We start from the raw sequence: 24,065 nt of genomic DNA on the forward strand, positions 1-24,065 counted from the left end.
TATGAAGTACAGATCGATCGCAGTGGTGAAAAAGAAGACCGTCCATTTTTGAACCAGTAATACATTCCCATCATGAAAAGGAAACCTGACAGCTGAAGCATCAACCAATTGTTCTCTGTGGAGATGGATTCTGAAAGGAAGAAAAAAATAAAAAAAAACTTCAATTAATCTTTTTCTAAAAGGTGAATCATCCCGGCCACATCAAAGCGTGAATCACGGCGCATTTGAAATGATTCCAAAAACGTTTCTTGTGACACATTAGATCTCTTGGAAATTGAGCGTCTTTTTTTGGCGGGAGATCCAAGCTATCTCTCCTCAGCAGTGCACAGCGGGCGGTTCCTCGCTGTCCTGGGTTGATAGCTACTCTCCCGGCAAAATCAAAGGTATTGACCACCCCCCACTTCCTCTTCCCTCAATGGTCAATAACAGCAGCAGGAGAGATTTCCTTCTGTAATGCCTTTAACGGTGAAAGCGTTAACCTGGAGACACACTGGATGGTTAAAGCGAGGGGCTTCGGCTCAATTATCGTAAGCAACGAGCCAAGAGTGACTCACGATTCATGATTTAGCGAAAACACAGATGAGTTTGATCCGAAGGAACGTTAAGAGCCTTTTTGGGCAGGCTGGCTGTGAAAGTGTACTCGACTGACAAAATCCCTGCATTCACATTCACAACTTATAAAGAATGACACCGGTGCCGGAGCGATGTCACGGAGTGCCGACGCCACCGAAATCAATGCGCCTGCAGGGGACAGGAAGTAGAGGAAGGACAGGAAGGGAATTTGCCAATCCAGAAATCGCCAAGATGGTCTGCCAGAGTGATTGATTCAGGTTAAAGACAAACCACACCAAGACAAGGGCCAGGTAACAATCGTTTTTTTATTTTATTCATTGAAATCTCAGTTTGTTCTCCCTTTCCCTCTCCAAGGAGCTCACAAATACACTGCAGTGCAATATCCCGGTTCGGAAAACACACACACATCAGGCCACACATCCCAGAGAACTGGTTTACTGTGTCGCCCTCACTAAAGTGCACCGACCCGAGATATCCCACCGACGGAGCAAGTCACGAGCCCCGCACTCTCCTCTCAGCAGCTTCTCCCTGCCGTCTCCACGCTCATTACAAAACTGTACAGAACAATTATAGAAAATAAGTAAAAGAAAAAAAAACGGTAATTACAAAACACACAGAAAAATAATAAGCAGTACACAGCATCTCTTGTACTGCAAACAGGCTTCCTTTTAGGGGGTAATCAAGGCCAATTATTTTGTCATTAGAAAGGAATCCTGACAATCAGTTATTTTCTTTGAATTGTTCCCTAAATGGCTAGCAGATGTGTTCATCTCCCACAATCCCCTGTAGAAGATGTGTTGAGGAAATCCATTGTACACGAGTCAAAAACTGAAGGGGAACAACAACCCATTCACTGCATTTTAGCCCCATTTATCTTGAGCTTCCATTGTCCCTCAGTATTTTTGACTCGTGTAAAAGGGTGGGGGGGGGCGGTGGTTGGGATATTATACTTTGGCGTTTATGGTGTTTATATACGGTCTAATTTTTCACTCAGGAATTCTTCCACGCTGTCTGTGTTCCACTTCAAGATGCTGAGTTCTTCAGCAATGTCCCCGCTCTCGTCCAAAAGCTTCAGTACAGGGTCAGAGCCTCGCACGTACTGAAAGAGAAGAAGGGAGGGAATTAGCATTAGTAATATTTATATACGATATCGATTGCCTTCCTCTTCACATCGTTGCAGGGCAGTGGAACTAGGAGGGCGATTCACGGATATCCGTGGGTGCAGCATCAATGGAAAGCAGGTACGTCTTTTACATACAAAAGAGTACAGGGGAATTCCCATTAGGCTAAACACACATATTGCACAACATCCTGGGGTTTCAATGTTTTCCTAGTGAAACTGTTCAGTCATTTTTAATTTTTTTTTTTTATTGTGGCTACTTCACTGAATGCACAAGCAGTGCCTCTGTAGACGCACACACCATTTATAAGCCAATGTGTCTATTCAATTAAGCAAGGCAAATTGAACAGAATGCCTAATCTGCTTTCCATATCATGCTATTTCAACCATAGTACAGACAAAATTGGAAAAGCCTCTGAAATATACTGTCACGGAAATAAAATGCCAGAGAATGAGATGAGGAATTGCATGTTCGGTTATTCACTATTAATATCCTTACAATGGTTTGAGTCTCTGCCAAGTGCTTTTACCAAAGTCATTATTGTTATCATGCTTTCCCACCTTCTTCAATTAAGAGCTTGGGTAATTGCATTGCAAAGCCATTTTTATTGACAATTAATTTATGCGGGAATACTTGCATCAAACCGAGGACTTCAGTGTAAAAAACCCGACTCGTTGCGAACCCCTCACTTGCAGCTATTTAAATAAATCTATCAGTGCACATCTCTCTGCCTGGCTGCCTTTTTGAGTTCTCAAGTGCAAGCCCATCCTTCACTGTCTCTTTAATGAGCAGCGCCAGCTCTGCGCGCGGTGCTCCAGTGACTGCGGGTTGCTCCAGACCCCCGTCTGATACTGCGCCAGTCTCTCGCACGAAGCCCATGACTGGGCTTTTCACGATGAGTTTGTCAGATTCGTCAAACTCGCCCCACATTATACGAGAGTGCTGGCCCCTCTATTCAGCATCGGGAAATTACACCGCCGTGCTCAAAGGAAGAGGCGTCTTATTCATAGGTTTATTTTTTTATATATTTTATTTGTCTGTTCACGATATTCATATAAACACAAATCTGATACAACCAAAAACTCAACTGCAATTTACTTCCTCTTTTAGATTGAGTCCTTATAAGCGTTACTTTATTTTATTTTTATAGGGCAAATAAAAGATTCACCTCCATTTGCCAAATTCAGTATTAGAAATGTCTGTATGGATGGATGCACTGTTAAGGCTGCTATAAAAGCACTTTACCATCCATTTAATAGCATTTCATATACAAACATGATTATGAAAAAACACAAAACGGCAAACAGATTTCACCTGAACACTTTAGATCAACCAACCAATATAAATGAACCAACAAGCTATTCATGATGGAGACCGATGATTTATACGGGACAGAAACACTGTTACTGGATCTCCTAACCAATCTAGAGTCTGCTGACAATGCTAGACATTATCTGAACTTGTAGTGCACCCCCGCATTCACATCCTCACAATCGGGTATAGAGAGGAGCGCAGAATAAAGCAGGTCCGCAGGATTGAAACCGCCTGCAGGCACCAGCCCCATCAATGCGGTGACAGCGGACGAGGATTGTCATTTCAGCGTCGGCGAAGGAGGCGATCTGTCAGGGCAGACTGACACGGGCCCCATTCCTAAACGCCTAAGAACTCTCAAAACTACATTTCAGCACATTTGACTGTATTTATAAAAACAAGCGAGCAGATATTTCTCATTCATTTACATCTCTTACCTTGACTTGAAGACCCTTGAACATCTTCGGCTTGTCGCTCCTGACAAAAGCTGTTAAAGAAAAATCGACAAGGTTAGCACAACTGGGTTTAAACTCATCGTGGCGGGTTGGTGCTACTCCAGACAGTGATCATGACACGTGCTGTCTCTTCTGAACGATATCAATAAAAAACCTGCTGGATACACTAATATGACTGATGCACAGCAGGCCTTCATGAAGAAAAGAATCAATATTGTGTTTATCCTTGATTACCCTATTACCTACAATGGGCATCTAATCAGAATTCGGGACACATTTCAGTTCTCTTAATTACCTATGGGATTTCACCTTTATAATCCTCACCAGTGTGTGGAAGTAGAAAGAGAATTAACATATTTAATCTGGCATGAAACTAAATAGAATACATTTTAAATACCAAAATAAATGGTATTACGAGTTTGGAGCTTGCTGTAAAATCATCCGGAAATTCAGAGAAACAGGTTACTATATAAACCAATCCTTCCGTATTGGTTACCATTATTTAAATCTTGGTTTCGGTCAATCTTAACTAAACATGTACTCGACAAAGACTATACCTGAGACATCCCTTATCAAAGTCAATCATAAATCCAAGATTAATTGACTGACTTAGTCAAACATGTTGAGCAAGCAAGTTCTACATCAATAAATGATTATATGCAGGAGTTTAGGCAGAAACCGGTGTAAATTAAATCTGCTCCTCACAGGAGGCAAAAGTGGGACAGTACTCGGAAAATGGATTTTGATTAAAAAAAAAAAAAAAAAAAAAAAAAAAAAACACTGTGCACACACTGGTGATGCCTGGAGCCAAAACATTTCAGGAGAAAAGATTCCATGTGTATTAAAAGGTACAGAGCCAATTTAATGTTGCCCAACATTTGAAAGTGCCAGGTGATCCAAGTTCCTTGAAGCCATTTCAGGAAAGACCATACAGCTCCGGGTGCCAGTCCGCGGAGGATTGCAGCTGTGGCAGATCCAAACGCTTCCTTGCAAGAGACAGATTGATAGCACAGGAAAGGATGCCCTCCGAGTCACAGATAAAACGAGTATAGCTGTGGAAGCTGCTAGCCATCCCACACCCATGCCTTGTTTAACCATGGCTGAAATGACTGCTCTTAAAGAAGGGTGAAGGGGTGAAGGGGTAAAGGGGTTCTGGGGGAAGGTTTATTCCCTCTTTGCTAATCAAAGACGCCAATCACAGCCTACTGTTGTTGCAGGTCTTATCACCTGGATACTGCCATTCAGAGGCAAGGACTTTATATCGCTCACAAATTCCCAAAGAGTCATTAAACTAAATCGACCCTTGGTCACAAATGGCTCGCCTGAGCATGGTGCAGATGACCTGCAGGCGACAGGCTTTGTAATTCTGTCCCGAACCTCCTTCCAACCCGCCACCCGCCGGCTCACTCTCACAATTATTTATAGCACCTTAAAAAAGAAACAAGGAAAAAAGAAAAAGCTGTCAAAGAAACCAAGATCGCTGCTCTGAGACAGCACACCCCTTCCTCTGTGTTAATGACGGAATCCAGCCAATGTGGTGCATTTCTAAGTAACGAGGTTGGCAGCAGATATGCAATTTGCTACGGCAACAAAACATTTGGGCGAAGAATTTACAGAGGCTTAGGATCCTGAATGAATAATCCAGGGCTACTATCTGCCAAGCGGACATGCTGTCAAGAGCAAATAAGAGCTGCCACTCAAGGTGCGCCTCATAGCAATGTTTTGATGACTGGGTGACACAGTTAATTTAAATCACAGTTGGTATTCAAATAGTGCAGAATTCTTTGAAAAGGGGGAAAAAAGCCTTCCTGGCTAATGGTCAGTAACATGTAAGATTCTCACATTTTACCTAAATCCCTTATCTTCAGAAAACTCTATTTCTGTCTGGGTGCATTAATATCCATTATCTCCTCAAATAAAGTCAGGATTCTGTTTTCCCATTTCAAATATAATGATGCTGTCCAAACAGGCCGACACATGCGGCACTATTTCTCATTTTTATATAAGTCAAAAAACAAAAAAAACAAAAAACACCAAATGTAAGATGCTGAGGATGTTTCAGAAGCAAATTATGCTCTGAAACTTACATTTTCCAAGGTATCAAACCCATGATAAATAAAGATGATTAATATAAATTTCCCAATCAAATCTTTTGAAATACTCTAGTTAAATATTAGATAAATGTTCTAGATTGTATGCAGATCATTATTTCAAAGCTAAATAAATCTCCTTGAGAGTCCCATACTAAAAGAAATAAACCTATAACCTGATTTAATAGAGAGGTTATCAAACTGTAAAACTGGTTTATGGCTCTCCTGTCATCTCTAACATCTGAATTGCATGTTAACTAGGGGAACTGAGTATACCTAAGATGCAAGCCATTAATTCAAGACCCATGTCAAACTATGGGATAGAAATCAAGCACCAGACTTGTAGCACTTCAGAAGAACACTATTTAAATTGTTATATAATAATGTTTATTGTTTAATATGGTCAAATTAAGTGTGTATCGGGATAACATTTAAATATACAAGGAATAATCTTGTAACCAATATTTTCAGTCACAAAATGGGTAGGTGAAATGTATTCTAAGTCATGTTATATTCCCATCTACTCAATACAAAGTTAAAAATTTTCACAAATAAAGTTCTAATATATATTAAAATAAATCCTACAGGCATTACGTACTGGAATTCAAAGTTATTTATAAACATAAAATACAACACTCCTTTGTACATCTGATAAATAAGCAAGTTTTAATCCCCTTTAGGAAAAGGAAAAGAAAAGTGGAGCAAACTTGGCTGTGATCGAAATCACAGTGAGAAGCGGCACAGCGCGTGTTGTATTACACACACAGAGACGCTCGAAGCCGGCACACCAATGCAAGCGCTCTCTGGGGAGCTACTGTTGCTTTGCTGTGTGAAGTCAGCAAGAAAATATATCCTAATAGGTGCCATCAGACACAGGAGTGAGACTGAAGCAATGGCTTGTACCAAGAGGATTAGTAATGACAGGTTACACAGTTCAATACGGCCTAAAAATATCAGCCATGCAAGAGCAGTTGACCTTCAAGTGGTCCCTCTTCCCTCCGCACTAATGTGACAGTCGCTCGGTCCAAAGACACAAGAAAATTAGCCCTCAGAATTTGCTCTTTTCCCAGCCCAGGCTTTCGAAGGAATGCATTTATTTTTTTAAAGGAAGTGCCCACTAAGAACAGTGTCATTCAGGGAAATGTTTTATGCCTCGTGCTCCAATACATTTAAGGCCATTGGACCCAATGACTCCCAACTCTTTATGGTGTAGCTGAACCTCCAGCAAAATGAAAAAAACAGCTGCGGCTGAGAAATGAAAGAGGCTTTCATTAAGAAGTCTTTAGAAAAATAATACATCAACAGGGTGAGAAGAAAAGCTGTACACTGTAAAAATTTCAAAAGCCATAAAGCTGTCAAGACAAACAAGTGATCTCGGCTGCTGGGAGATCGATCCATTTCTGAATAAGACCCCCCTCCCCCCTTTTATTCCCATGGTAGGAGGACAAAATAAAAAGTTTTGAAAAAGAAACCCATTTCTCGAACACCTTTTTGAGTCGTTACTGTAGCGTGGAGGTTCAGCGAAATGGGGACTGTGGATTTAAACCATTTGTTTTTGACCCTGACAGCGTGCATTATGGCTGCATGTTGTTCTGCAGTGGCCCCCCCAGTGCTCGAGGGGGAGGTGCCAAAAGGACACTTAATTGATCTCGGTCAAAGTGCCACATACTGCCTTACAGGAAGAAACTACCTCATGGAGATCATTAACAACTAAAATGAAGAAAAATGGATGGGTCAGGTCAAGTTCATTTATAGTCTAAATACCAGGTTAAGTTAATTCACTAATGGTACAATCTGAACTACTGTCAACGTGTTCAAATGACTGAGCTACAGTTTCTTACTTGAAGGGAAAAGGTTAGGAAGGCTATACACAAACACACACATACTAATCTGTTATTTAATAATTTAACATATGTTTTATGCAAGATTATAAAAAACCCACCAACCTACATAGACAACATGGCAATGGGTTACAAAATACAAAAATAAATAAACATTACAGTTTGTAGGAAGTCACAATTTCACTCACCTTGGACTTGAGGGAACCTCCCCAATTTTCATCCACAGACTTCCAGAATGGCACCTGCATAGTGCTGCCAAAGACAAACCCAAAAAAAGCATGGTTAGCTGAAACTGCGCAAGTACCAAGTAGCCGGATAATTGGCTTAAGTCGATCGCTGCACAATGCGAGTGGATGAGGAAGTATTAAAATGTGCTTGAGGAAGAACAGGGGATTACAGTTTCCTGAGGAGGAGTTCCCTGGACGGACTCCATGATGTAACCAAGAAGGACACTTCGCTCAGCAGCCTCTGTCTACCCGTCACTCATATTAGACACTGGAGGCCGCTTCCCTCACAGGCCACTGCCAATTCAGAATCACACCCCATCGCTCTGACAGAGACTCCACTCGGGCTCCAAGATGCTTAAAGTAGTAAAAAACCATACAAGAGACCCCAATTAGTATCTGCTGAAGTGCTTGCTCAATGTATATACTTGTGTATGCCCAAGTGCAATATGCCAGTCTTCACTTCCTGATGCAAATAATGGACCCTGAACTACAGCAAATAAACGGATACAGCATCATTATAAGAATGAAGATTTTGATGGCAATTATTGTTTGGCACAGGATATTCTATAGGTTTAGTCTGATAACATCCTGCAACAACACAGCGTGACTGGAGATGATGATAGTCAGCGCCCCAAAAATCCACACCTCCCCCACTTTGCGATCAACAGTGCATTTACATATTCTACCTATTCATATCAAGTATAGAAGTCCATAAGGGTTTAAGAGAAAAATAGTATTTTTGCGCTGTACCAATAATGGAATTTTGAACAATGCAAATAAGACGCACGAACTCTAAAGGAAACAGATGGCAACAGACGACTAGATACAATTGGCAGTTCTGCATCCTGGGGCTTGAGATAAAGCATTCACTGTCTTGCAACCATTATCCCCGCAACACAGTTTTAAACCATGAGGACTGCTTGCAAAAAATAGCAATTTTATGGCAGCATCTGGGAAGGGTTAGATAAAGGCAGCACTGTACTAGGGAGCACGGACTGGGAAATGGGTCTTCAGCCACACTGCCGGCCTTATGAGGCTGTAAATCAGGGTTTCATCCCGACACAGATGTGGAACGGTCTATTCAAAACTTCCTGAATGGTTTTAATTTGACGATTTACTCTAATAAAAACTTTACCAATACAGTTTACATAACAGTTTATGTTTGGAACATAAGTCGAAAATAAAAACATTTAATGACTGCTGGAAAACTAAAACCCCCTTCAAAATAACTTCAAAGGGAAAAGTGACCTTTTACTTGGATTTCAGCTGAACTGAATCACTATGCATTGCAGTATAGCTTTAAAACAAAGACCAGAAAAGTGACATTATTGTGTGCTGTTCATTTTAGGGAGCCTTATTATATGGTACACAACAGTAAAGCGAAAAACAAAGACCAAACAAAGAAAGTAAATACAGGGTTAATACTCTGTGAGGGGGATGCTTTTTATAGGGCAGAAGCTGTTGGCACTGTGCCGTCAATGGCACACACTGTTATTGTGCACACTGTAAAAGAACGCACGTTGCCGTTGTGCCCATCTTGGTTTCTCTGTGATACCCAATTATACAGCTACAGACACCAGAAATCAAGGAGATAAACTATATAGTTGTTGCACTTCTTGTTAGGGGCATTTGTAGACCTAAACAAAGACTACTTGTGTGCGCTATATTGTTTCTTCTCTGGCTTCCAAAGTTGGCACAAAGGCCCTGTTGTTCACGGGTGCCGTCAGAGCTGCCTCAGCAGAAATCCCAATTGAAAGATGGCGTCTCGAACACGTGTCGACTAATTTACACAATCTGTGAAACCGCACAAAAAGCCTGCTCTGTGCCGGCAGTCTGAACTGAAGCTTGGCGTTCAAAGTGACCCTGTTTTATCAATCACGCAGCAGGAACGTATACAGAGACTTGTCAATTGCGGAAGTTAAGCTTTCTTGTGGACAAAATAAATAAATCAATGTATTTTCAATGCCAGATTATTGAATTGTTTAAAGTGGAAAAGGTCTCAGGAATTAACAGCTAAAACTGTTTGTTTCTGGGCAATCGTATAGTACAACAGAATTAAAGAATGGGGTGGGGGGAGAAAAGGGGCACAAACTTAACACAGATGGACATTCAGAATGAAGTTTACATTCATATTCAGGAAATCAAACTACTTACATACATTTTACAACTTAAAGTTACATTTCAATGACAGGTGAAATTAGACCGATCCCTTCATGTCCAAATGGCAGTTTTACTAACTCAGAGACGTTATATACTTTATTCCATGCTGTGCATGCGTTAAATCCTTAATAACAGCCCTTCAAAGGACTCTCAAAATTGTGAACATCAATTAGATTTAAATAAAGTTTTTCGAGCAAGCATCCCGATAGGACAGAAATAGACTCAATTCAATGTCATTGCCTACCTGACACAGATTTTGAACAATTGTGCAGATTTGCTTTACGTTATCAATACATGACTCCCACATAAGGCGTCAAGACTAATTCAAAGTGACTTACTGGTTTTGTGCTACAGTGTTCTCAAAGGTATCCCTGCCTTCAGCCAATCAACACCCACACTCAGGAAATACAATTATAACCAAGAACTTTGTTGCAGACATCTTTTTAATATGATTTATTTTGGTTGATTATGAGTTTAACTTGTAACAAATTGCTTAAGAGAATACATTGCTCAGAAGTGCCATGGGTGAGATTTACCATGACTGCAAACTAATATTCCATCGTCTTTGATGTGACAAAGTGTAACACAGAAAGCACTGCTGAAAAGCACACGTCTAAATTCAGGTTATTACTGGCTCAAGAAACACACCAAAACACACTAGTCCTGTACTTGTTTACTTATAGAAGAAACCTACTTGTTCTAAACATCTCCTTTGAGCTGACTGTGCTATATCAAGAAGCACAATTTTACATGGTCCTGTAGGATTGGTTTTGAATAAAAGTGGCACAAAGACACAATGTTATAGAAGAGTGTTTCTAGGAGGGTTCTAGACACAGAAGGTGGTTTAAATTGACAGCAATGGCTGGAGTGCACATTTCTTAGTTTTTGATCAGTGGAGACATAACTTCAGCCTTGCAATTTAAAAAAGGGTTATACAATGTGAATAAAAAAAACTAAAAACACAAAACAAACATTGCCCTGGGGGGGAGGCCATTTCCTCACTTTTTCTTCAGTTTCTCTCTGCATTTCTTTCCCAGGCTTCACAACCCGGTTTCAGTCAGCGTTGCAGCAGTGCTGCCGTTCCCCGTTCCCCTGGGCAACGGATGATTTGTGATTATACCTGTGTTCCGTCAGCGTCGTTTTAAATCAAAGTCAAGCTCCTCATGACAGGAGACGGAGTGACTAAAGGGACTATAATGTAATGGCTGGGGTTTCAAATGGGGTGGAAAAAAAAAGATAAATATGCTACACTAATACAAACAGGCAAGCGAGAAGTTGCAACATCCTACATTTAATCTCAGCGTTTAAACGCAACAGAAAACAAAAAAACATTAGGAGTTCAGGCTGTGTGAAAAACTATGCAAATTTCACATATAGATCACATTATATGCTTCTATGCACATTTTGCTAAAGAGAAATAAAACGCAATAACCAAAGACCAAACTGTGCAAAGAATATGCCACTGTGTCACGAGCTTGGGTAATTGAGGCACTCGGTGATGTCAGATAACCAGGATGATTTCATTTTGGCTCAGTAATTAATACATCCAGGGCTGCTGTATTTCAGGATCGTTAAATGGTGTGACACCGCATAAGGAGGTGATCATAGAGCAGTGACGGATGATACTGTTTTATGGCACACAAGTAATCAAACTCCGCATTAAAGATTCTTCCCCCCCAACTTTCCATAGAAATTGGTATTCTACAGCAACACTTCCAAAGTAGCTGTAATTTTTATTTTTTTATTTTGATGATGCATACAGATTAGTCTGCCACTCAGCTTGTGACTAGACAACACAAACTGGAATTCCTCAATCTCCATGTGCTCAGCACCGGGGATGGGGCAAATTAAATGCTTTCCTTTCTTGCCGAGTAACTGATTGGACTCCAGGGAGAAAATACTAGCCTTGACTATGGTAAGGAAAAATAAATAACCTCCAGCAAAGAACTAAATCTAAGAAAATTATCTTTGGGATCCAATTAGTTGCTGTGAAGGAGGAAATGAATTTCAGGGTGATTTGTAGTTATGCTCATAAAGTGATCGTTATTGCACACAATTAGGTTCTACAGCTCACTTTCAGACCACATAAAATAACAAAAACTGCATCCCTGAAAGTTGCACTTATTATTATTTATCATCGAGATTCTTAAAAGTCTTCCTGAAATCCCTCGCTTCACTAAACTGGTTTGTTGTTTGGAGGCCTTCCAAATCCCTCAGAGCAGTGAGCATGTTCACTTCAGTGCATATGTTCATGTTCTGTGCACCCCAATGCAGAAATGTATCCAAACCAAAATCCTAACATATGAAACTTAAGATTTGCTACATTTCTGGCATCCACATATTTGTGCCAAACCCTCTTCAATTATGAGGGATGTATACATATACAGTAATTAAATATCAGACCTTATAATTAAAAAATAATATTCTGCCACAATCTAATCAGTTATAAAATTGCATAATGCAGGAATATGGAAGGATGAAAAGAAATAATGCAAGTTTAATGAATCTTGAAAGCCTTGAAAACATGTGAATGACAAAAAAGAAATCCAAATACCCAGGATAGATTTTCATAGCACTAACATAGCATTTTTTTTTAAATTGCTTCCAACGATACCCTCAGGTTCCCATTTGTGACTAAGAATAAACTATTTTGACCAGTACAATAAAACAAAACAAAAATTCAGTGACTAGATTAGTGTTTGTTTCCGTCAGTCAGTCTCAAACCATTTTGACACTGTGACCTGACTTGCAATGTTCAGTAACAATGTCCAGTTATAAGACTTGCTGTTGATACAGTGTCACCGTAACTGCCTTCTTCCCGTGAGCTACACCCTGCCTTCTTCCCAGGAAGCAGATCGTGCGTACCTGCTCACACAGCTGTCACCATAACAGCAGCCAACAGAGACATGGCTCCAGGGTATAAGAACCAGAGTGCAACCTACCTCATACAGAAGGCCTAAATCCAAAATGCTGTAGAGACAAAATGGTATATGCAATATGTAACCTACCAGGGGTAAAAAAAAACTTTCAAGGAGAAAAAAAGTTATCGCTCAAAAACAGTATATAGTGCAAATATCTGCCCCTTACTGCTAAAGACAGGAAGGTATGGTTAATGTTTGGACAAATATAAAAAGAGCTGTTGGCCAAATGCTTAGCACAGCCTTAAACCCAGACTGATAAAATGGATTTGTAGCCCTATACAAGACCTTTCCTTTTCTTCAATAACTTTAAATAGATAAATATAACTTCTGCCTTAGAAATACTTACTCTGCGACACAGTTCAATTGTCAATTTTCTACATGACTGACATTCTTTTAACAGCGTTACTGTCCATTCACATCGGGGTCATTTGTAACATCGGTAGCTACAAATAAAATATTTATTTATAAATCAACTTTATGCGATTCAATTAAAGTCAACCTGGAAGGAAAGTCATTTCCAAGGCCGGCTTAAAATCTACTGAAGATTTTAAAACATCCGTGGAATTGCAGCCCATGAAATTTATGGGGTGAAACCAAAACCGCATCGATTATCCCCATCCCGATTCAAAAGGTGCACTCTGGCAAGGCGCAAGATTTAGATATAATAAAATAATTCAAGGGAAAATGTGTAATCTTAAACTGCAGTTACAAAAATAAAAATAAACCATAAAAGCTCAAATGTCAAATAAAACTAGTCTGGAATATAACCACCGAAATGCGAAAAGGATTCCAAACAATTAACGCCATGATCTTACAGACTGTTTCGAGGTGCGCTGCTGCAATAATTAAGAATGCATCCAAATCCAAATTCTATTATTCGTAATAATGCTGGTGGTATCTATCAATGCATAAAGGGAATAAAGGGCGAGTTTTGACAAGTTAATATATGGCCAGGGGATGCTGCCCTTCAGAGATGGGACACATGGAGGCAGTTTCTACCTGTTGAGAGTTCTGGGATGAAAGGAGGTATTTAAAGATTAGGTATTATTATTGCAGACAAAAGAAAGTAACGACGTGTTTTACTAATCGAGCTCTGTTATTTACTTGTCATTAGCCAGGAACATTCGCTCTCACTTGAGATCTTATAATGATCAGGGAGGGGTGGTGGTGGCGGCGACGGTGGATATTAGCTGGTTGATATTAGAAGAAAGGAAGCTATTTTAAGCAGCTGCAAAATGTGGACAATTTCTTCTGCTACCGCAATTTCACGCACAGTTAGCCTCACCTCCAGCTCATCCTTCTTTGTTTTACACAGCTGCGGTGGCACACAGAGTGGCGAAAAAGGGCTTCAGCACAGGGTAGATGTGTATAACGTGAACAATGTGGTTAACATAAGGTGGGGGGCAATGGTAATTCAGGCAAACTATTCAGTTTAAGTTCCACATACTTTTGAGTTTGAGGCACTTAACTTGGCAGAAGAACGCTCACTCATGGGTCCAAATAAGCACAAAGGACAAAGGGTATCTGTTGTACACCTCCAGCAGCACATTACTCCCGTCTGTGCAAGGTAGTGCTACAAACCAGAGTTATAAATTTCCCAATTTCCACACCTTTCACACTAGGTCTCCATGAGATTTCTCAAGGAGAACCCCTTTAATTTCCTCCCCATCTCGCAACAATCCAATGCATGGCTCACTGGAGCATAATTGGCCAATCCAACGATTGGCAAATCAGTGTCTTGCAACATCACCACGTAGCTGAAATCCTGTTTGAAGCTATGAAACCTCACCAGTTCAATGGCGTTCAGTTATTCAGAGGGAATTCTGGGTGTTTCTTCACAAGGGGGGAGCCGTTTCCTTGCTAAAACTTTGACAGCCTGCAGGATACGAAGGCTGAAATGCCAAGAGAGTTGGGATGAAACTAAATCACTGACATTCCAGGTAACAACTGGAATAACAACTGGACAACACTCTGGTGAGTATGGGAAGTCATTACAAGAAATTCACAACAGCCAGTACACTTTTTTACATCTTCTGTGACCCACTTGTTAAAGTGAGTTCAGTTCCAGGAGCCCAGGAACACAAGACCTGCATGTGTCTTTTTTATAGAACCTCCAGTGACCTCTACACCTCTAATCTCCTCACATTGATATTCTGCACACAAACTTTTTGAATAGGTTTTCCCATGGTGCGTCACCAAATGTATATGGTTCCAATTGTCACAAATCGTAATCACCAAAAGCATACATCTACATGCAGCAGAAGTCATGAGAAGCACAGACATGATTTTGACTTTTGGAATTTCATCACACTTATTAAATATTGCACGACGTGATTACAGACCAAATCTTTAAATATAAAGGACATTTATTTATTTTTTAAGGTTCACGCTACTGTAAGATTGTAGATGCATTAAGGGTAAATAATGTCAACCTATTTGCCATTGGAATTATTTGTGCAACTGCTGAATCAGTGAATTGTAATAATGTTCCATTAAAGGGGACCTGAAATTGTCCCCATTTGAGAAAACTAAACAATCAACTTCAGATGCTTTCATTTGTGTTGTATGGAGCTCAAGGGATAGATCATTACAACCCCTTAAGAGTAAGAGAAATTAAATCTCTATACAATTATATACATGTACATATAGAGAGATAGAGATAAATTGATCCAAATAAATGAATGAATGAATGAATGAATGCAAAACATTGATATACACTCAACAGAAGAATGTTCCTAACCACCAGTAGAGCATTCCACAGTTTTAATGTTCTGGAGTGCAAATCTCAATCAATAAAACAGTGTTTAAATAATTGCAAAAGAACAACACATCCAATAGCAGGCCTCAGGAAAACAAAATTGACTTACTGGAAGTGTTATTGTACAACCACACAACACTGAAGCTGCTCAGTCACCCAAGCAAATGTAGCATTTTAGTGGGTTTCTCTTAAATCATTTTTGCAAGTGTATCATAATTGTTAAATTGGGGGAAACACTACTGGGATAAACAATTTACAGAATATAAGCTGGTGCTGATATAGGCAACCATGAACTATGCCTAGTAGATACAGTTGCCGTCTTCATATAATCATTTTTTTCCCATCGTAATGATATTTTTTCATCTTACCTTTAAATGTCAATGAATAATTCAAAACCTTGGAAAGTGTTTATCATCAAGCACTGAACCGGTTTTATCTTCAGAGCTGTTTGCCCATCTTTGACAGTTCCAAGTGCCACAATTCAACTTTTTATTGCAGATACACTCGGAAAAAGCCTTTTTTGGGGTAAAGATAATAGGTGGATAAACAGTACAGATGACTAAAGATTCGAAAGCATCCTGTGTTGAACTACATTTTATTTTTTTCCTTTCCACATTTGAATAAGATTTCATAGTTTTTTTTTTTGTCTTTATAGCAGGTGAAATTTAGAACAATTTCTGGCAGCTGATACACTCATAACGGCTTTTGAAAAACTAAAAACACAAAGTGGATTAAAAACAGAAAAACAAATATCCTTAGGTGTGATGGCAACATATCACAAATGCCAAAACAACTAAGGATATTTGTTTTATTTTTGAACTACTTACTTTCTCTCTCTCTCTCATATGCAACTTAGAGGTGTGAAAAATATAACTGCTTCTGTAATGAATGTATCAGGAATTTAACCTAATACCAAGATATAAGAATAAAAGTTCAATTTCTTCCAATTCAAACAAATTGTATGAACACAAAACAAACTACATGGAAATGCATTTTTTTTCAGGAGCCAATACTCTTTAAAAACAGGTGAAAATTTAAAAACAAGTCTTACAGATTTGGTGAATTAATTAATGCAATCTGGTCATGAACAGGATAAATAATCATAATTACCGTAATATTCTTAATAATAATAATAATAATTGTTATACTGCAGCGCAGCCAGCGGATCACAATTCAAAACAGTTTGTAATGTAGTAAAATCCCCATAGTTCCCAAATGTATTAAGCCTCTTAAGACCAATACTTTGCAGCTGAAACTCTCAGCGATCTTCAACCACATAACATGGTGAAATGTCAAGCGGCAAGAGGCAAATTCTACTCTACTGACTGGTAAATTACTTCTCTTTGTAATTCTAGGTAAATGCATTAGTTGACTTATTCTGACCCTGTCTTGTTGGCTTTGGGTGGAAATAATAAAATAAAAACGTCAAGCCTGCCTCACAGCCCAGTCACGATTCCTATGAGGCAGACCTTAACAAGATTCAAGAAAAGCCCCCCCCCCACCCCTGAAAAATAAAATAAAAATAGAAATGAACTAGGGTATAATCAAGATGTGCAATGAACTATGCTAGCCTTCCTTTCATCACTTTTCCAATAAACTGTTGCTATGATACCAGAGCAAGCTGGGGAAAAAAAAAAACAGCCTTCAACAAAACAGTTCCTTTCCAGTCTAAAAAGGAAGGGAGAAATGAAGGCATATATAGATTTTTGACAACTAGAAACCAGTTTCAAAAGACATGGGGGAACTTGCCAGAAAACACTAAATGTGCACAGTTTAAAGATCAATTCAGACAAAAACTCTTCTTTTTAGGAATAAAAAACACCAATGAATATTGTTGCATTGATACAATCTACGAAACTATATTTGGTTAACATTTTCTCGTACAATAACCTGTACAACACGGCTCCCAAACATCATGTGGTGTATGGTAAGCATATGTAGTGTCCAACTATCTAAGGGGGCAGCAAACTCATGATATTAACGCTGTCTACACTAAGTCTAATTTATTTAATTGTTTGGGCAAAGGGGTTCTGTAGATGCTGACCTGCAATTTTACACAATACCCGTGAATACCATACTTGACAACCTTAGTCTACTCAACCATGCACTTTTTCCATTAGGTTTTCACTTTTTTGCAAGGAAAATTAAAGTTATGACTATTTACTCAATGAAGCATCAATAACAGGAGTCTGCAGGTATTTGTCTCTCTCTCCTATAGCTTTCTCCAGCAGAGGATTAGATGAACAGGACTGGGAATTAAAAACAAGAACTTAGAAATTAAACTAGAACCATACCTGGAATTAATTCAAAAATGACTCGACATCCTTGGACGTTCAACTAACCCTACCCAGAGGCTACACTTATAAATAAAACAATAACTATTGCATAGCATGAAGAACAAAACAGAACATGCTTTAAGGCATGTTAAAATACAAAGACAGTCTATCTGAACACTTTTGGAACAATGCACAACATTCCAAATGCACAATGTAAACTGACTGACATTTTTGCAATTACATTATTCCAGATCTTACTCGTATAATCCAGCACTACTTTAAGTAAAGGAGAGGTTTATCTGTCTTTGCATTATATATATAATATATATATATATATATATATATATAAAAAAAACATTTTCAAAAGGCTGGTGATGGCTCTTCCCCAACGAAATAGCTTTCAACAACGCCACTCTTCAGATGCTTGCTGACAAGGACATGACTGTGCATGACAAGCAGTACAAAAGGAATACAAATACAACTTATTCTGCGCATTTCAGGTGCAATGCCATGCGATAGGAAAGTGCCCTGGCAGATAGCAACATTTTTATCAACTGTGATTTTGCGCTAACATAGGTATATTGGCAAGCCTAGATTTCAAAAGCCATATATAAACAATAGATGAGTTCTCATCAAGGGTTTGTGCATTGAGCTGTCGGGGACGGATCCATATGAAGAACTAGATTTAACGCTGCCGTAACCGCAAAAAAAAAAAACTGCTGAAAATTTAGAACTCAGCGACTGTAAATTGAAATCACTGAAAGAGACTTAAACACAATTACTTTTTTCACAAGACTGGTACCCCTTAATGCACAGATCTTCCAAAAAGCATCTGCAGCAAGATAAACTAAAATTAGATTTACTCACCTTAGCACCGATCAAAAAGACACGTTTCTCGTAGTCACTGCCAAACCTCAGCCTTTCGAGGGCCAACGGATAACTTGATTTTGATCGCATAAGGTGTTTGTAAAGCTTGTAATTTTCCGCTTTGAACTTTTTCAACTGTGACTTGCTTTTGGAATAGATTCCATTCAGCCAGACGTGATGAAATTCAGCGAGGATGCCTATTACTGTTGCACGGATAGCATTGGACAATCTTTCATCGCTGGGCTCCACAGAGCAGCGCAATGTTCTTTTGGTACCCTTCAATACCTTTTCCGAATTAGCTTGGGGAAGCAACACATTTTCTACGCAAGAAGCACGAATGTCAAAAACATTCTACGCAGAGGCAACAAAAGGAGCAGGCAGAACGCACACAAATATGACTTGAAACAAACAAACAAAAAAGGAACTGCACGTGACAAATTGCTGCTTCTCCAAGGAGAGAACACACACACGTGCTTAAAGAAAACCTAGAATCCTTCATTGAAAAAAACTATGCAGGCAGGTGACACTAACACTATTAAACCACTGTCATAAAAGTCACTCACCTTTCTGGTCTCCATCTGAGCCTCTTCCTGGCAGCATTGTCTGCAGAAAGGGTCCAGCTGGTTTAGGCTGAATTGGCCCAAAAGATCACAGGAGCTGCACAGGAGGTTACTGGAGAAGCCCACCTCTCGACAGGCCTCTGAAGACAGCTCTGCCCCATAGGCTGAAATCTAGCAACACCAAAACAAGAAGGAAGAACAAACAGGGAAGTATTTACATATTAGGATTGTATATTATTATTATTATAATAAGGAAACTTCACCCTACATTGCCAATCCTAAAATCCAAGCCAGAACTTTATGGATGGGCTTACATACAAAAATGTGCCATGACTGTAGGGGTAGTTTCATGACTTCTTTTAAGGTGGTTCAGTTAATGCAGTATTCATTTAACAATCCCTGCTTTGTGAGATCGACTGTTGCTTAGTGTGTATTCAAAATGGTATAAAGCCATTACCACCTTAAATTAGTCACGACAGTAGAGGTACTGTCATGACTTATTTACCAGAATGTAAGCAAGCCAAGGGCAGCTTTCCGTGAGGTAGAAACAAAAAGCCTCTGGCAGACAAAGCCACCATGCAGTAACATGCTAGGAATTTGGGATTGGCAGAAGACAATTTTTTTTAACTTATAAAATGAAAAGACACCCATTGATGGTTTGGCTACAGTGTAGATAAATATAGATGTCTTTGAAAGTGTGAGACTATTGTAGATCATACTGTGTATTAGTCACCCATGACATATGAATCACAATTGAAATTCACAACAACAAAATAAAAATGGTTTACAGAAACCATAAATATAAATCGGCTTCATCGGCTTAGCTCTTCAAGACCCGAATAGCATTAAATATGGTTTATATATTTCATCACTAAAATGCCAAGACAGCCACTACATGTTTTAATTAGTTTTCCTTTATCCCTGAAATTCAACCAAAAAATAAGCCATTGCCATTCATTTTAAAGATGTTTCCAAGTTTTAGTAAGCAAACACTGCGTTTCCACAGATGTGGATCTACAAATATCTTGAATTAGTAGTTGAGTCTAAACAGTTGAGTCTAAACAGTAAAAATCTGTTTCCTGAGACTCCAGGCAATTCTTCAAATGAGAAGAGTAAAGTGATTAATCAAGCAGGAACAATTTGGGGAGGGAAAGAAAATCCATAGCCATTTATTTAAGGAGCCACTATAGTAATGAGACAGGTTTGTGCCAGGTTTTCACTGTTATATGTAGCTTTACCAAAAGGGTAATGAGTTTTTTCAAGGTGTTACATGCCCAGAACATGCGGACTGACTGTCAACCACACTTGCAAATTGAAGCAATTTGAGACACCTGTGCTCAGCTAACCTTCTATTACAAACTCACTGCTGTAGGGTGGGCTGAACCCTGCATCGCATTTAGAACACACACAAAAAAAAACAACACAAAAACTGCATCTTGTACATTTTTCTCTGACATATACACAGATGGTTTGAAATAAACATCCCCCAATGCTTTCTTACTCTCTCAGTGAAACACCAATTCAGGCTCTACCAGACAAAAACATGTTATTATATTGCAAGTATATATCAAAGGACAGTAGTTTAAAGGCCTCAATAGTGAGAATGCACAGATCCAAACGCTGAAAGTTACAATACACATCTCATGGTGAACTCAAAAGCCGGTCAAAACTCAGTTGCTCAAGATGCACAGCATTTGTGCCTTTACATCTTTAAAAGGCTTAAATAATTGTAAGGGGTCAAACAGTGTGAAATACCACCATGAAAGAACAACACTGTCCTTGTAATTCACCACAAATGATCCATACATATAGAGCAACAAAGTAACAACTGAAACATTCAAATTACATTTCCCTTTGAGTATGTAAACCTAACAAGTTGCATCTCCACTGACTTTGAATATGATACTCTAATTACAACAGACATCTAAAGAATGCTAGCTCTAACTTACAATGCATTCTAATCGACAAACGCACAAAACAAAAAGTTTCCAAACATTTTGTATGTATATGCTGTAATCCATTTCACACAAAAAGTATTGTATCCGCAGATTAATTAAATAAGCTACTTTAACTTCAGGGTTGTGCTCATTCTTTTCTAATTTATATTAGAATCTCAGCTTGTGGTATGATCTGACGAGCAAGACCAGGAATTTGGAGCCAGAGGAGCCGTCTGTGCACACCTGCAGCGTAATCCTCTGTAAAGTACCCCTGGCAGCTTAGATAAATGAAACCGTAATGGCTTTTTTAACAAAATCATTATATATGCAGAGGTATATTATGGGCAAGTTTCAAAGACATGGATTAACACTAGTTTTGGACTACCCACAGTTATTTTAAGTAAGGTACTCCAAGATTATTGCTAATCAACATCTGTGAAACCAGCTGTTAATCAATTGTTAAATCTTAATCTACCCTGTTAGCACAGTAGATTCTACAGGTCATAACAACTACACAAGCCTGTTTATGATACTCCTAGATCATACAGCCTGTTGTTTAGAGAGTGAAAGAGTGTGTGTGTGTGTGTATTTGTTTTCATGCCAACTACACTCTGGATCAGACCTAATGCTTGAGGATGGATAAATTCATAAGTCAAATGGATAAGAGTGGGAAGAGAGTGTGACTGATATTTCTTAATTGCCCCAGCTTAAGATAATTATACATAAACATATTTTTGAATAAAAACATGCATGTTGTTGCAGTGCCTATATTTCTTGGGTTATTCATGTCTTATACTCTTGTAAGAAAATAATTCTGTATAAGCAGTAATAAGAACCAAGAGTATTAATCTCACATTGGCATTTTAGGGACACTATTTAATTATGAAAAATGATAATGGACCTTTTAGAGAAATTAACTAATCACAGGTGGTCAATATGTAGGGAAATACAATCTAGTGATGTATTTTGGGACCAGCAGCCCTTGCTCTTGAAATTGTGGCAATTAAGTAATCATATCAGTCTTGCTCGCTTATTAGCCCTGTCAGTCTGTTACTGAGTAGAAAAAAAAATAGCAGACAGAGAATAGCGCAAAGAATTACCACAGGAGTAAAATTAGTTGGATGCTAAATTAAGAGTGGCAATGCAAATCTTTTTGTACAGAAATCTATTCATCACATTGATTAAAACTGGAGACAAGAAATCCATCCATAGCGTTTACTTTAACTAAAGTTTATTTTTATCTTAAATAACCTGAAATAGTGGTTAATTACACTGATTGTATCTCACTGCATTTATTCCAAAATACAGAGTGATTAATATTTTTCCAAATATGTAATTAGAAGCCTATTAGTATAATGGCATACAGTATCAATATCTTGTTTTAGAATTGTTTAAAAACCAATCAATAATCTAGTTCACAGGGCAAATATCAATCTGTGATGCACATAACTGGTGATCTCAAACACTGATGAATATAAAATAAAATAGAAAACAAAAAGGGTGTAGGAATTCCCAATGTAGGTGGTTGCCAAATTAAAACAAGACTCTCAAGGAAACCGAACCATCGAGTCTGATCTGCAAAGCTTAAAACCAGTCATAAGCATTGTAACTAAAATCATAAGAAAGGATCATGAATTATGAAACATAACAGACCCAAACCTTACAACTGCTAACGTTATGTCAATCTGTACTAGAGGTAGCCCATGTAAAATACCAAGAGAGGTTGGGCACAGTATAGGTGAACATCATGTGCAGTATCCTAGAAAAGATTTAAAACTCACATTTCTAATTCAACAGCATATTGTATTTAAATTATTTTACTAAAAACAGAATACAGTGTGGATCTAATGAGTAGGCCTGAAATATGCAGGGTGGAGCATCAGTTATGTAACTGTCAGCAATGCAAAACGTAGAGGAGGGAGAAGGACAATGGAGAGACCGGGTAAGACAAATAAACCAGAAGACATCCGGTTTTAGAGCGGATCCTGAGAGCAAGATGCAGTAACCTGGTGGCTTAATTTCAGTAAACACCTAATCTGTCCTGTATATGTATGCATACATCTCCGGATAACGTACACTAACACATTTGGAAAAAAACTCAACAACGATGGGCGAAATCAATAAACGAATACGTTTTTCTACCACCCGGCTAGAATACGTTTGTGATGAGCATTAAGGACGCGATCTGCGCAGATCTGCAGAATCCCAGCGATCCCATTGGTGGAGCAGCGCAGATTTGCGGAAGTACAGGCGAAACGAACGCGGCGTAAGAATGCACAGATTTGCTCCGAGAACTGGACAATCTAAACACAATCTGACGTGTCTCTAAAACAATATCGAAATACTGTCTTAACAAAAGCAATACCGGCTCGGTATCTGACCAAGGACACAGACTGAGCAATACTAGCTTGTCCAATTATTTTGTCCACGTCAGTACAGTGGAGCGAACAGCAGGCATGCCACTTTCGCTTCCATATCGGAGGCTGAGCATCCCTTTCTGCCTACATGAGGAAAAGGCGTTTTATTTTCGACTATAAGCACCGGTTTTAATGGCGTTATTCAATAAACACACGGGCACTGCCACAGCACACAAAAAAATAATACATTCAATATTTACCGCCTGCAACATAGGCAGAAGCCACAGCAGATACACCTCACCCGCCATCTTGAATGTAATTCCAATAGGCCCAAATTCAGGACCTTAACAACTGGAAGGGACACTACGGCAATGCCTGATTATTCGTACTTAGTGCCAGGTACCTCAATGTACACACGTACACACACGTACACACACACACACACACACACACACATATATATATATATTATTGCAATCCACTTTGATCACGTTTTATTTTTTTAACCCGATTCCACGAAGTGTATTTATTTTACAAGCTGTAAAGATATAAGTCATTATTTGCTACAGTGTGTGCTGTGATTCAATACAAATGTCAGTTTTGTTATGGAT

General features: G+C 38.9%; 1 protein-coding gene across 1 annotated transcript; it reads right to left on the reverse strand.

The window, feature by feature from the left end:
* Positions 1–860: 860 nt before the first annotated feature.
* selenof (selenoprotein F) lies at positions 861–23,822 on the reverse strand. Its single transcript, XM_066691937.1, has 5 exons — positions 23,715–23,822; positions 19,164–19,331; positions 7,580–7,643; positions 3,443–3,492; positions 861–1,672 (listed from the first exon to the last, which is right to left on the reverse strand). The coding sequence occupies exons 1-5, from the start codon at positions 23,760–23,762 to the stop codon at positions 1,541–1,543; spliced, it is 462 nt and encodes a 153-aa protein (XP_066548034.1). The 5' UTR covers positions 23,763–23,822; the 3' UTR covers positions 861–1,540.
* Positions 23,823–24,065: the final 243 nt, after the last annotated feature.

Source organism: Amia ocellicauda, chromosome 19 (genome assembly GCF_036373705.1).
Source record: "Amia ocellicauda isolate fAmiCal2 chromosome 19, fAmiCal2.hap1, whole genome shotgun sequence".
NCBI lineage: Eukaryota > Metazoa > Chordata > Actinopteri > Amiiformes > Amiidae > Amia > Amia ocellicauda.